General features: G+C 41.1%; 1 protein-coding gene across 14 annotated transcripts in view; it reads right to left on the bottom strand.

The window, feature by feature from the left end:
• PPEF1 (protein phosphatase with EF-hand domain 1) overlaps positions 1-13252 on the bottom strand; it is a 127200-nt gene that overhangs the window by 52222 nt on the left and 61726 nt on the right. For all 14 annotated transcript variants that reach the window (XM_019667533.1, XM_019667471.1, XM_019667452.1 and 11 more), the window contains one exon: positions 11427-11473. In XM_019667533.1, coding sequence (XP_019523078.1) covers positions 11427-11473 — 47 coding nt within the window. The remainder of the gene's footprint in view (positions 1-11426; positions 11474-13252) is intronic.

The raw sequence follows: 13252 nt of genomic DNA, 5'->3' as shown, positions 1-13252 counted from the left end.
ATTAAAAGTGCTGCCGGTTCAATTCCCGGCCCGAGCTGAGCTGCCAACAGGTGGTAGAATGGCTCAGCTAAAAAATAATAATAATAATTTTTTTTAATTAAAAAAAGATTAAAAGTGCTAAACAGGATCACACAGCAACGTTGCATCATAATAAAAAGCATTTTTGGTGGGAATGCAGATTGGTGCAGCCAATATGGAAGGCAGTGTGGAGATTCCTCAAATAATTAAAAATAGAACTGCCATATGACCCAGCAATCCCTCTCTTGGGTATCTGCCAAAAAAATCTGAAAACATTTATCCATAAAGATATATGTGCGCCAATGTTCACTGCAGCTTTATTTATGGTGGCCAAGATATGGAAACAACCAAAGTGTCCTTCGATAGATGATTGGATAAAGAAGATGTGGTGTATATACACAATAGAATACTATTCTGCCATAAGAAAAGATGAAATAGTGCCCTTTGTGACAACATGGATGGATCTTGAGATTATAATGCTAAGTGAAATGAGTCAGACAGAAAAAGTAGAGAAACATGGTTTCACTGATAAGTGGTATATGAAACTGAAAACAACGAAAGAACAAGAAAAACAAATGAAGGAACAAAACTCATAGACACAGGCAATAGCTTAGTAGTTACCAGAGGGTAAGTGGGGAGGGGATGGTAGATGAGGGTAAAGGGGATCAAATACATGGTGATGGAAAGAGAACTGACTCTGGGTGGTGAACACACAATGTGATATATAGATGATGTATTACAGGATTGTACACCTGAAATCTATGTAACTTTGCTAACCATTGTCACCCCAATAAACTTTAATTAAAAAAAAGCATTTTATGAAAAAGATATAACTCATGAACTTGTATTCAACAAACAAAATAACACATTTTGCTTCATATATTTAACTACTACCAATGCAAAAAGTTGTTTAAAAATACAAACATAGTGAAATATTGTTTGAATTATTTTACACAAATTCTTTGACATTCCCTTTAAAAGGTGAAGCCTAATTTGCCACCCCTTGAATGAGGGATGGACTTAGTGATGTGCTTCTAATGGATAAGAAAAAAAGCAGAAGTGATAGTGTGCAACTTTGGAGACATTGCCGCTTTCTGCCTGCTCTCTCTCTTAGATCACTAACTCTGGGACAAGCCAGCTGCTATGTCATGAGAATACTCAGGCACCCTGTGGAGAGGCCCATGTGGCTGTTCTGCCAATAGCCAGCAAAGAACTGAAATGCTGTGCATACAGCCATGGGAGTTAGCAATCTTGGAAATGGGTCCTCCAGCCCCATCAACCCTTCAGATGACTTCAGCCCTGGCCAATAGTTTGCCCCTCATGAGAGACCTTCTGTCAGAACCACCTAGCTAAGCTTTCTGACCCACAGAAACTCTGAGATACTAAATGTTTGTAGTTTTAAGCCACTTAAGTATTGACATAATCTGCTACACAGCAATATATAACACACATATTTAGACAGGTATAATAGAAAGTAAATATATTCAAAGATTGAATATATAACCAATGAACTTAATTTAATAGATAGATATATGAAGAACTTTGCATCCTACAAACAGAGAATACAATTAATTTTTCACTTATCCATGGAGCTTTTATGAGAAATCCTTAACAAATTCAAAATACGAAACATTTCACAGGACACATTCTCATGTCATAATCCAATAAAATTTGAAATAAATAAAAATATGATTTGAAAAATTCTAGCTCCTTGAAGTAAGATCCTTGAAAATTAAAGAAATTATAGTCAATATGCATTGGATCAAAGAGGAAATTAAAAGCAATATCACAAGTTCAATAGAAGGCTCAGTTAAAACTAAAATTAGAGGGCCGGCCGAGTGACACATTGGTTAAGAGTTGGCTTGGGAGCACAAGCTCTGAGCAGCAGGGCTGTTGGTTCGGATCCCACATGGGCCAGTCATGCTGCGCCCTCTACAGCTAAGATGGTGAACAACAGCTCGACCTGGAGCTGGGCTGCCATGAGTGGCCGGCGATGGCATAGGCTGCAGTGAGGCTGCAATGGGCTGCTGTAAGCTACTGTGAGTGGCCGGCAGCCAGCATGAGCAGCCATGAGGTGCCGTGAGCGGCCATCCAATGGCCGGTGACCGACTGCCTCACCTGGGAAGAGCGCAATGATCACAATACCAACATGGGCCCAGTGAAGTGACGTCCTCCACAGCTTAGACTGAAGAACCAAAGGACAGCAACTTGTCTGTTCCCCTTCCCCAATGCTGCTCCCGCCCCCAATTCCCCAATAAAATCTTTAAAAAAAATACTAAAGTTAGAAAAAATGAGTGGTCTTAAATACCTTCATTGTTAAAGAAGATGCACATGAAAGACTGTATTCATCTTAAGAAATTAGAAAAAGAACAATAAAATCAGTAAAATAAAGATAAAAGCTGAAATTAATGCAGTAGAAAACAAACAAAAAAGATACAAATCTAGAGGGTGATTCTTTGAAAGAGTCAATAATATCGATAAAATTGATAAACACATCATAAGCCTGATTAAGGATAAGCAAAAAACGAGAGAATGAAAACAACATGGGGCCGGCCGAGTGGCTCATTGGTTAGGAACTGGCTTCGGACACCAGAGGGCCCCGGTTTGGATCCCACATATGAGGGCCAGTGACGCTGCCCTCTGCAGCTGAGATACTGGGCGGCAGCTCGACCTGGAGCTGGGCTGCTGAGTCCCCGGGGACGGCACAGGCTGCAGCCCCTGCTGCAGTGCGTTGCCATGGGCTACCGTGTATAGCCAGCAGCCAGCGCGAGGGGCCAGCAGCCAGCATGAGCGGCCAGCAGCCACGGTGAGCGGCCGTCAGGAAGCCGGCGACTGATCTGCCTCGCCCAGGAAGAGCGCAGTGATGGTGCCAACTTGGGCCGGTGGGGCAACGTCCTCCACAACTAGACTGAAGACCAAAAGGATAGCAACTTGTCTGTTCCCTTCCCCCAATTCCCCAGCGCTGTTCCCATCCCCCAATTCCCCAATAAAAAAATAAATAAATAAATAAATATGGGGCCGGCCAAGTGGCGCGATGGTTAAGAACTGGCTTGGGACGCCAGAGAGCCCCAGTTCGGATCCCACATATGAGGGCCAGTGACACTGCCCTCTCTACAGCTAAGATGCTGAACAACAGCTCAGCCTGGAGCTGGGCTGCTGTGAGTCACCAGCGACGGCATAGGCTGCAGCCCCTGTGGCAGTGGGTTGCCATGGGCTACCGTATGTAGCCAGCAGCCAGCGTGAGCAGCCAGCAGCCGCGGTGAGCGGCCGTCCAGAAGCCGGCGACTGATCTGCCTCGCCCGGGAAGAGCGCAGTGATAGTGCCAACTTGGGCCAGTGAAGCAACGTCCTCCACAACTAGACTGAAGACCAAAACGACAGCAACTTGTCTGTTCCCCTTCCCCAATTCCCCAGCACTGTTCCCATCCCAATTCCCCAATAAAAAAATCTTTAAAAAAAAAGAAAAATGTAAGATTAAAGATCAGAAAAAAGACATCAAGATACAGAGAAGTAAACAAAAGAATTATATACTGTATGTAAACTATATAGTATCAACATCTATGACAATGTACTTTCACAATCTAGAAAAAAAGGGAGGATTTCTCTGAAAATTAGCAACTACCAAAACTGACTGAAAAGAGGCAGAAAACTTGAACAGTGCATTGGCTCCATGTGGCTTCATAGCAGAGCTCTATCTCAATTTTCAAGAGCAAGTAGGTTTAATGTTATTTAAACCAATGAGTCCCATCCTTGGTTGCATATTAAAATCACTTGAGGAGCTTTCAAAAGAGTCCAGGTGTCCATCAGAATCTCGGGATTAGGACTCAGGTATCAACATTTTCTCCCCTAGTTCCTTGGATTATAATGTATAGCCAAGTTTGAGAACTGGGTATTTAATTTCCAAACTATAAGAAAAGATGGAAATCTCTCCAATTCATTTCATAAAACCAATATAACCTTAATATCAAAATTTGAGAAAAGCATTCAACAGTCTAAAATTATATATATTTGGATGGTAAACATATGTTCAACTGTGATGACAAATTTTCTTGTAGTAGAAATTCTCATCTCTAGTTAAACCAAACTTTGTAGGTATTTCACCTCTACTATGAGCAAAGAATAATGAATTTCTTTAGTCAAACCTAATTTTAAGCACAAAATAATAATGGTCAGCTAGACCATCCACATTATACATTACACTTCACACCCAATGAGTTTTAACCTTTTCAAAAAGTCACACATGTCACCAAAAGACTAAGATTTGTGATAATGAACTCATTCAATAGAAATATGCCACACTCTCTGAAAGTGATTCTAAAAGGAGTGCTAAATGTCTACTGAATGCCTACATGTTGAGCTTCTTAAGTCTACTGCTTCAAAGAAGGCGAGACTCATTCAGATGTATAAGACCTGCCCTGTTGGTTCAGGATTAGTCATATTACTTTATATATATATATATATATATATATATGTATATATATATATGTATATATATATGTATAGTCTGTGTCCAATATGTTTTAGTCTCAGAATAATAAGAGAACTGGAAAACAGATAAGAGAATGGGGAGCTAAGTCTCCTGGGACATAAGTCTCTAGGATATTTATGCTTCTGGCTAGTGACATTTCTCTGGGATTCTTTCATAGAAGCAAAACTTGCTGCTATACCACATCCTTCACTCAGTTCCTGTAAACCAAACTCTGGCTTACTCTGCAGCAGATATCCAACAAACCATCTATTACATGGAAATGAAGTTGACAAATATAGAAAACCCAGGGTAACTACAACTCTGAACAGCATTCAGATGACCTGCAGGGGAAAAAACAGCTGACTATACAATTAACTTGAATAGAGACAAACACAAGATGTTTCCCTATACTCTTACTGATTTCCTACTGAAGCATCATAAAACAGGCGTCTAGAAGGTATCCTTTTTTTTTTTTGACATTTTCCCAAGGCACATCAAACAATAACCTCTGGACCTCAACTCCACATTATTTTAATTTCTATTTCTTTTGAGAATTCTATTTTAGAGGTCTCGTCTTCTGATTGCAAAATACTGCCTTAATCTCAAAAGGAAAAGAATTGACTGCTGTAGCAGTGTGAAGCTTGTAAGTGATACAGAGAAAAAGAAATATTTAATGATGTTCTCAACTGGAAAACCACAGGGGTGGAGGATGGTAGGGAAGAGAGAAAGAAATGGAAAACAAGACAGCGTGGCTTCCAATGGACAGCATCGGCATGACACCCACAGGGTTAAGAGTTAATTAGCTTCTCTCTGTCCACGTACATCTCTTCTTCAGCTTCAAGAGGTCTCCGTTCACAGCATGAATTTAACAAAATAATTTGCCAATACTTGATCTTAAAATTTCAAGCTTAGTATTCAATGAGGAAAAATGTCTTGCAATTTTAGCAAAGGCTCTAAGTGAAGTATTTCATATTGGTCACTCTAAATAAGCAAAAGTGGCTGACTAAAATGAACCTTTTCAGGAAATAAAATCTAAAAATATGACCTAACTAATGCTATGTAAATTGCTTCACTTGATGATATCTGAAGCCATATAATGCTGAGATACCCTTTTAGCACAGGTCTGTCATGGTTAACAGTGTGGCACCCAGAGGAAAGAATTCTTCTCAAACCCAGATAGGGCTGTGATCTGAAAATGTCTGGCTTAGTCTTAAGGTGCTAAATGATACCATTTTTAAGGACAACCAAGTATTAAAGAAACCAAAATCTCAAAACAAACTATCAAAAACAATCATCAGTACAAATCCCATCATTTTTTGCAGTGTACCACAAAAAGCATGTGAACATAAAATCTTTTATGATCCTCCAAACCTTTCCTTCATGATTTAGGCTCTTGCTAAACTACTAAAATTCTTTGAAGGGATTGTCTTAAATGTCACCTCCTCCAGGAAGTCTCCCATGAGGTTAGGTGCCCCGCCAACATGCTCCCTAGGTGCCTCATGCTTATCCCAATCCTAACACGTCTCAACCTGAACTCTCCTGTTTTTTTATTAGTTGACCTTTCCTGCTAAACTGTGATGTCTTTGGGGCCAAAAACTACATCTTAGTCACACTGGATGGCCACCCCTTAGCAGAGTACCTCGTTCATAATAGATGTTTAATAAATATATATGAAATGAAGGAACTTCATATTCATCTTTTTATCTTTCCACAGTTTTTATAAAGTGCCTTGAACACTGTAAGGACCAGGTAAACATTTATTGAATAAATAAATTAGTGGGCAGATTCACTTGTTCATATGATCAGTTATAACAATAGAAGTCTTGAAGCAAACCAACCACTTGGATGAAAAGAGTAATACGGCGAGGCATCTCAGGGATCCTACATTATAACTTCCTCTCAGGCTATGCCCTTGGTTGGCCTTGAGTCAGCCCCAGCTCTGCAGCCTACTCATCCTATACTGTATAAAAGAACTGATGGGGAAGAAATTGTTTAGCAGAACACCACTGAAAGATGAATTACAATTTTGCCTTCATTCAAAGCATAAGGTTTTCCTGGATTCTCTTTTGGGTTGATGGAGAACAGTCAGTCAGTCAGAGCATAATATAAACTTTGGTCATTTATAGCTCCAAAAAACTTGAACAGGATGAAATTTTCCAAACTATTTCCTGCAATTCAAGTTCAATTAGAACTTGAATAAAACGAAACTTTTAATAAATAAAGATAAATTGGTCATTTCAATACATAATAAATTAAGTAAGGGTAAGTTAAAGCATGGTCACTAGCTGCTTCTAAACAGAAGACAACAAGCCCATGGCTTACGCTGAGGTGGCTCGATCCTGTGTGAACCAGAGGAAAGCATTACAGGTAATCAGGATTCAGCACCTTGTTGATGCGCTGAGTATGGCAGCAAGAATCTGCCAGCATCACAGAAACTCTACCCTTTCCTGAAACAACCTGATAATTGCTTTCGTCATGGTTAGCACCTGCTGTAAATCCCCGTGCAGGCAACCTTAGGATCTGATGCCACAAAGAGAAATCCGCCACTCCCCAGCTCTCTCCTCATTTTTAAGATGTTCTTCCTTTTCTCCTCATCTACTTTCCTGGCCCATCACTCTTCTCTCAATTAATCTTTTTGTTTTTCACGTTCTCTCATCCTCCTATATCTAAGACCCAATAATGATACTCACTCATACTGTAAGCATAGCTGAAGTCAATTTTCCAGATCACTGAAGTTTACTCTTTTAAAAGCTAGAACATTTTTAAAAATTATTTTAACCATTTTGGCTGAGAGTATTGAAAATGTGCCCTTTGTTCTCTTTACTTCTTAACAGTGTACACCGCAGAACTTGAAACCTTCTTGACCACGTAGGCCCGTCAACGTACACATGCCCCCCGGCCCAGTACACACTGCTCTTCCCATACACACAGCCCCACATCACTGAAGATTATGCTTCATTTCCTATCTCATTTTTAGAGTTCTAGATGTCCTCTTTACTTTTCATTGCTGTCGCTTTTTCTCACTTTTGCCTTTCCCCTCCCATTCCCTAAGCTGCTCTGTGTGTGCGCTGGGGTGGAGGGGAGGGCGGGGAGAGAGTAGTCAGACTAGCAAACTTGTAGGATACATGTCAGATAAGGTTTACTGATATACATTCACCAGTCTTGGAGTAAGGGCCTAGGTAAGGCCTGATCTGTGAGTAAAGTTCATTAGATTTGTGACGATGATTTCAAGAGCTCAGAAACTCTTTTTTTTTTAAAGTGGGGAACAGCCATGGTCATTGGTGACACATTGCTTTCATGCTGCAATGGCATAACTGACTCTTTTAAGGAGGGCGCAGCTCACGGTGGCCCATGCGGGGATTGAACCAGCAACCTTGGTGTTACCAGCACCACGTGCTAACCAACTGAGCTAACTGGTCACCCCCAGAAACCCTTTATACTTAATTCTGGGTTTATGCAGGAGTGATAAGTGCAGATAGTAAAATAGATAGGAGTCTGACCTCTGGATATGTAGGTTATGACTATCATTTGTATTCGTGTAAAAACATTGTTTCCAGAACTGTTTGTATTCGTGGTGTTAGGTCGCACAATATATTCTGCAATCTATCATCATTCCTCATTTAAACTTCAGATAAAACTGAGACAGAAAATGGCAAAGTACTGATTTTTGCAAGCTGGAGATCATCAAACAGCATAGCTTCCTGAGACATCTCTGTGCCCTGCCCTTTTCTTCCCCAGCCTTTAGCTTAGGACATTCATTGCCCATAAGCTAAGTGACTCACCATCATCGCGAGCACACCAGGTCACTCTGCCTTCCCAGACACCATTACTACACCATCTTTTCAGTTTCCCAAAGTGGAACCTTGCTGTCACCAAGGGCTCTTCCCTCAGTTTTCCCTTTTAAACCAGGCAATTTCAAGATTCTGGTACATGGATGTGGTTTATTCCACGGCCAAGATGCATTTTCCCTGCTTCTCACTCAAGCCTGCTAAAATTTGGCTCATGGCTCTTGCAGACTCCTGCTTTGCAAACAATCCTCTCACCTCCATCTACCCAAATCCATCCCAAATAATAGTGCCTACCCTTTCATTGTTGGGCTCTCTTTCTCCACTTCCTGAACACTATCATTGGTTAGCTCTCAAAATAGCTCTTGCTTTCATGTAAATGCTATATTTTTACCTTTAGTTCTTTTTATAGTACTTCTTTCCACCCACCTCCTCCTGTTCAATCTTTACATTAGCACCTTCCAGTTTCATATGTTCCATATAGTTTTACCAATGGAATTAAAGAAACATGTCGGAATTCTCTCTTTTCTCATCTGTCTACTCCAGAGTCATTTCCCTGATCACATACCTTAATACCTTCAACTACCTCCTGAGACATTTTCTGTTCTAAATGCCTCGAAAGTCACTTTTCCCATTGAACTTACTCAACTATTTTCCCATTTATTTATTTCCTAAAACATCCAGAGAAATAATTACGAGGTTTTCTGTTGTGGTCTGACCCCTTCTCCCTCCTCGGACTTTAATTGTCATTCACAGCAGGACTGAATTTCTGAACATTTATATGATGCTATACACGGCACTACACAAATCCCATTCCCCAAACTGTGCAACTCCCCAGCGTCCATCGTCTCACCAGTCCATTCTTCTACCTCTCCCACAGCTTTCCAGTTTGGCCAGTAGAATCCCCATTTCATGGTAAATAAACTCCATTCTGCCTTAGACTCATTCAGAAGACTTCTCTCTGGAAATCTGGGGCTTCTTGTAAAGATGCTGCGGGCTCCTGACTCCTGCAAGCCCTCCAGAAGGCAAGGACCCATTCCTCCACAGTACAAACACCTCGGGGTAAGGAGTGGAGGAGGGTCCACTCACTCCACCAGCACTTTGCCAGCCTCAACTAAAAGCCTTTCCTCCTTCCAGGCCCATGGCCTCTGACTAATCTTCCTTCCCCTGCTCCCCATCTCTCGGTCCAGTGGCCAGCTCATTTACCACACCTGCTTTCCATGGGCTTGGCCTCCTCATGTCCACTATTCTCTTTCAGTCACTTCAGCTAGCCATTTTCTGGACCCCGCCTTGGATCCATGCATCCCCTAGGACAACTCCCCTTGCAACTTCCCACCCACCCTGCTTCCTAAGGCCCTCACCCCAGTCAGCCTGCTCCCTGACCTCAAGGGGCGTGCCAATCCATCAGTCCTCCCATTTCTCCATTGCTCCCAGTTGATTGGCCCATTCTGGCTTCTTTTCCTTCCCTGTCCAGCTTGGATTCTGGGGCTGATCTTTAGAATTGCTCTTTAACCAGCACCCTCAGCTTCCTACCAGCAAACCTTCGGCTGGACTTCTGATACCAACCCAGTAAGTATCTGGGCAGCCTCCTATTTCCTGTGACCCCACTCTCTGGCTCTCATGCTCTAGATCAGCGATTCTCAACCTGTGGGTTGCGACCCCTTTGGAGGTCGAACGACCCTTTCACAGGGGTCGCCTAAGACCATCAGAAAACAAAAAGGTATTTACATTACGATTCATAACAGTAGCAAAATTAGTTATAGAGTAGCAACGAAAATAATTTTATGGTTGGGGGTCACCACAACATGAGGAACTGTATTAAGGGGTCATGGCATTAGGAAGGTTGAGAACCGCTGCTCTAGATCCTTGCTTAGGCCTCCTGCAGTCGCAGCTGAATCTCCTCCTATTCATCCACTCCTGGTTTGGCTTGCTCCCTTCCCTTCTAAGCATCCATTCTGAATGAATTATATGGAAACCTTGCATTTCTATTATTATTTAGTACTTTAAGAAATGCATTTGGATATGTGTTATTTTATTCACAAGACAACCTCTTATGGGGTGGAAGCTCAAGAATATTGCAGCCAAAAAAAATATTAAGGTTTATTGGGCGGCCGGTTAGCTCAGGTGGTTAGAGCACAGGCTCATAACACCAAGGTTGCCAGTTCGATTCCCACATGGGCCATGGAGCTGCGCCCTCCACAACTAGATTGAAGACAACTACTTGACTTGGAGCTGATGGGTCCTGGAAAAACACACAGTTCTCCAAAATATTTCTTTAAAAAATACACACACACACACACACACACACACACACTAAGGTTTATGGAGTTCTGTGGCTTACTCAAGCTCTCACAGCCTCCAAAGAGTAGAACTGCTTGGCCATCATAACAATCAGACTATATTTTCTTTCAGCCTATGTGATACACGTATGATGTTCCCAATTATTCAACACGCTAGTTGTGGGGATGACACATTAATCAAAAAAAGAGATAAAGAGGGACCACTGTGAAGGCAGGGGTCACCTCAGGATCAGCTTTCCACATGCAGTCGTCCCAGAAGCAAACATTTAGTTGACAACTGCTGGCTCAGATAGAGAAATGACTCCAATCAAAGAGATGCAGAGAAACTCCATGCAGGCCAAGCTGCTCTGTGTGCCCTGTGTGGGCTCCCATAACCGAAACCCAACAAATGAAGAGGAGTCATTCATCAGCGGTGGTGAATCGGATAAAGAGAGCAATTTGGAACTTACTATGGGGAATTCCTTCCAGGCGAAATTAGTGTGCATCGCAAGAGAAGACTGGTATGTGACATATTCACTCTTGAACAAAATAAAGATAAAATAGACTACTCCCCTCCCCATCCTGTGCCATCTAGGCATTTACTATGGCAATAGAGACCAGAAATACAATCAGGTACCAATCCTAATGGATGTACAGATAAGAATAATATTGAACAAAGACCCAAATTAAATTTAAAAGAAAAATTTTTATATGTGTAAAAAACCAAAAGGTCTCCCTCTACAAATCTTTCAGCTTGTTGGATAACAATTGTTACATCTGTATTGGTACATATCCCTAATAAAACCAATATTGTTATCTGCCTTAGGAATGCCCTCTCCCAACAAAAATGCAGATATTTAGCAAAAGAATCATTTACCTTATAGAAGATCAAAAAGAGATCATCCAGTTTCCCATGCAGATCACCTGGAGTACAAATGAAAAGCCACCATTCAGTAAAAGATAAGAAAATACCAATTTTGTTACAGAATTTTAAAACTGAAATATTGCTGATATAGTCCAAGCATTCACGAGGCATTGGGTTTTTACCCTATGATAATATGAATTCAACAATTTGTTTCCTTAGCACTCTATGGAAACTTTGTCCCCTTTCCTATAGGGGACAGCATCCAATACTGCAATTATCTATACACTCCAGTCATTTATGCAGTGTTTAGCTTCCTCTGTGCCAAGTACTGCACTAAGGGTTTATGTGAGTTATCCTGTTCAATCCTTAACAACCATTCTATGAGACAGGTATTACTTTCATCATTCTAATTTTACAAATTAGGCTCAGAGTAGTTAAGTAATTTATGTACAATTACCCACCTACCAAGTAGCAGAGCTGGAATTCAAACCCAAATGTATCTCTCTTCAAAACTAAAGCTCTTAGCTATTATTCTGTACTGCCCATACTGTAATCTCTGAGAGAGCAGCAATAGTATCTATCTTAGCATTAAACCACCAAGTGCCTCCCATAGTACCTGGTGCATAGCAGGCACTCAATAAATACATTTAATTGATAAATACATAGCTTTTTAAAGCCATGTTTTAAAGAATATACCCCAGCAGTAGCATTCTGAAGCTTAAAATTTGTGAGTAGATAGTTCACACCCTTTTGATGAGGCAATTATACAAAATAAAAATGGAAGCATGGTTTTATAAAACTCAGCCACTAAGGGAAACCATATGAATATATGAAGCCATTAATTAAAAAACAAAAGTGAATATGTGACCATTCAAAAGGCCTATTTGGATAACTATTTCTAGGTAAATATTTCATAAGCTCTGATCATAAATTTTTACTCTATGTATCCAACTTAATTACCAAATAGAATTTAATTTAGGAACACTTTTCTTCAATTTGCTTAAAATCCCACAACCAAAATTAACCAAATATATGCAATAGAAGACTCCAATTATAATGGGAATAATAAAATTAAAATCCTATATCATCAGCACTTATTTATAAAGTGACTACAATATTAAGAGTATATGAATAGTACGGTATACTTAAATCTCATTGCTTTCATATGGTCTCACTCCAAATCTAATGAAATAAAAATAGAAGAATTTTTTACTTATCAATTAAATATATATTTTTAATTATTTTATTTTCCTAATTTTCCTCAGGGTGACTCATCTTTCAAAGACATGGATAGACAGAACTGGTGCTGCTGGGATGCTAAAAAAATGAATTGATTTCAGGATATTAAGAGTTGAGACTATAGGGAACAGGCTGACAGTTGCCAGATGGGAAAGGGGTTGGGAAGTGGGGTGAAAAGGTGAAGGGATTAAGAAGTATAAATTGGGGGCCGGCCCAGTGGTGCGTTGGTTAAGAGTTGGCATGGGATGCCAGCTCTGAGCAGCAGGGCCCCGGTTCAGATCCCACATATGAGGGCCAGTGACACTGCACCCTCTACAGCTAAGATGGTGCACAACAACTATACCTGGAGCTGGGCTGCCGTGAGTTGCCAGCAACGGCGTATGCTGCAGCTTTTGTTGCAGTGGGCTGCCATGAGCTACCATGAGCGGCCAGCAGCGGGCGTGAGCTTTCGTGAGCTGCTGTGAGCCGCCCGTGAGTGGCCATCCAATGGCCGGCAAGCGACTGCCTCACCCGGGAAGAGTGCAATGATAATGCCAACATGGGCCAGTGAAGTGACGTCCTCCACAACTAGACTGAAGAACAAAAGGACAGCAACTTGT

The sequence above is a fragment of the Hipposideros armiger genome, unplaced genomic scaffold (genome assembly GCF_001890085.2).
Source record: "Hipposideros armiger isolate ML-2016 unplaced genomic scaffold, ASM189008v1 scaffold_13, whole genome shotgun sequence".
NCBI classification, from domain to species: Eukaryota; Metazoa; Chordata; class Mammalia; order Chiroptera; family Hipposideridae; genus Hipposideros; species Hipposideros armiger.
This window is presented reverse-complemented; position numbering and strand designations above follow the sequence as displayed.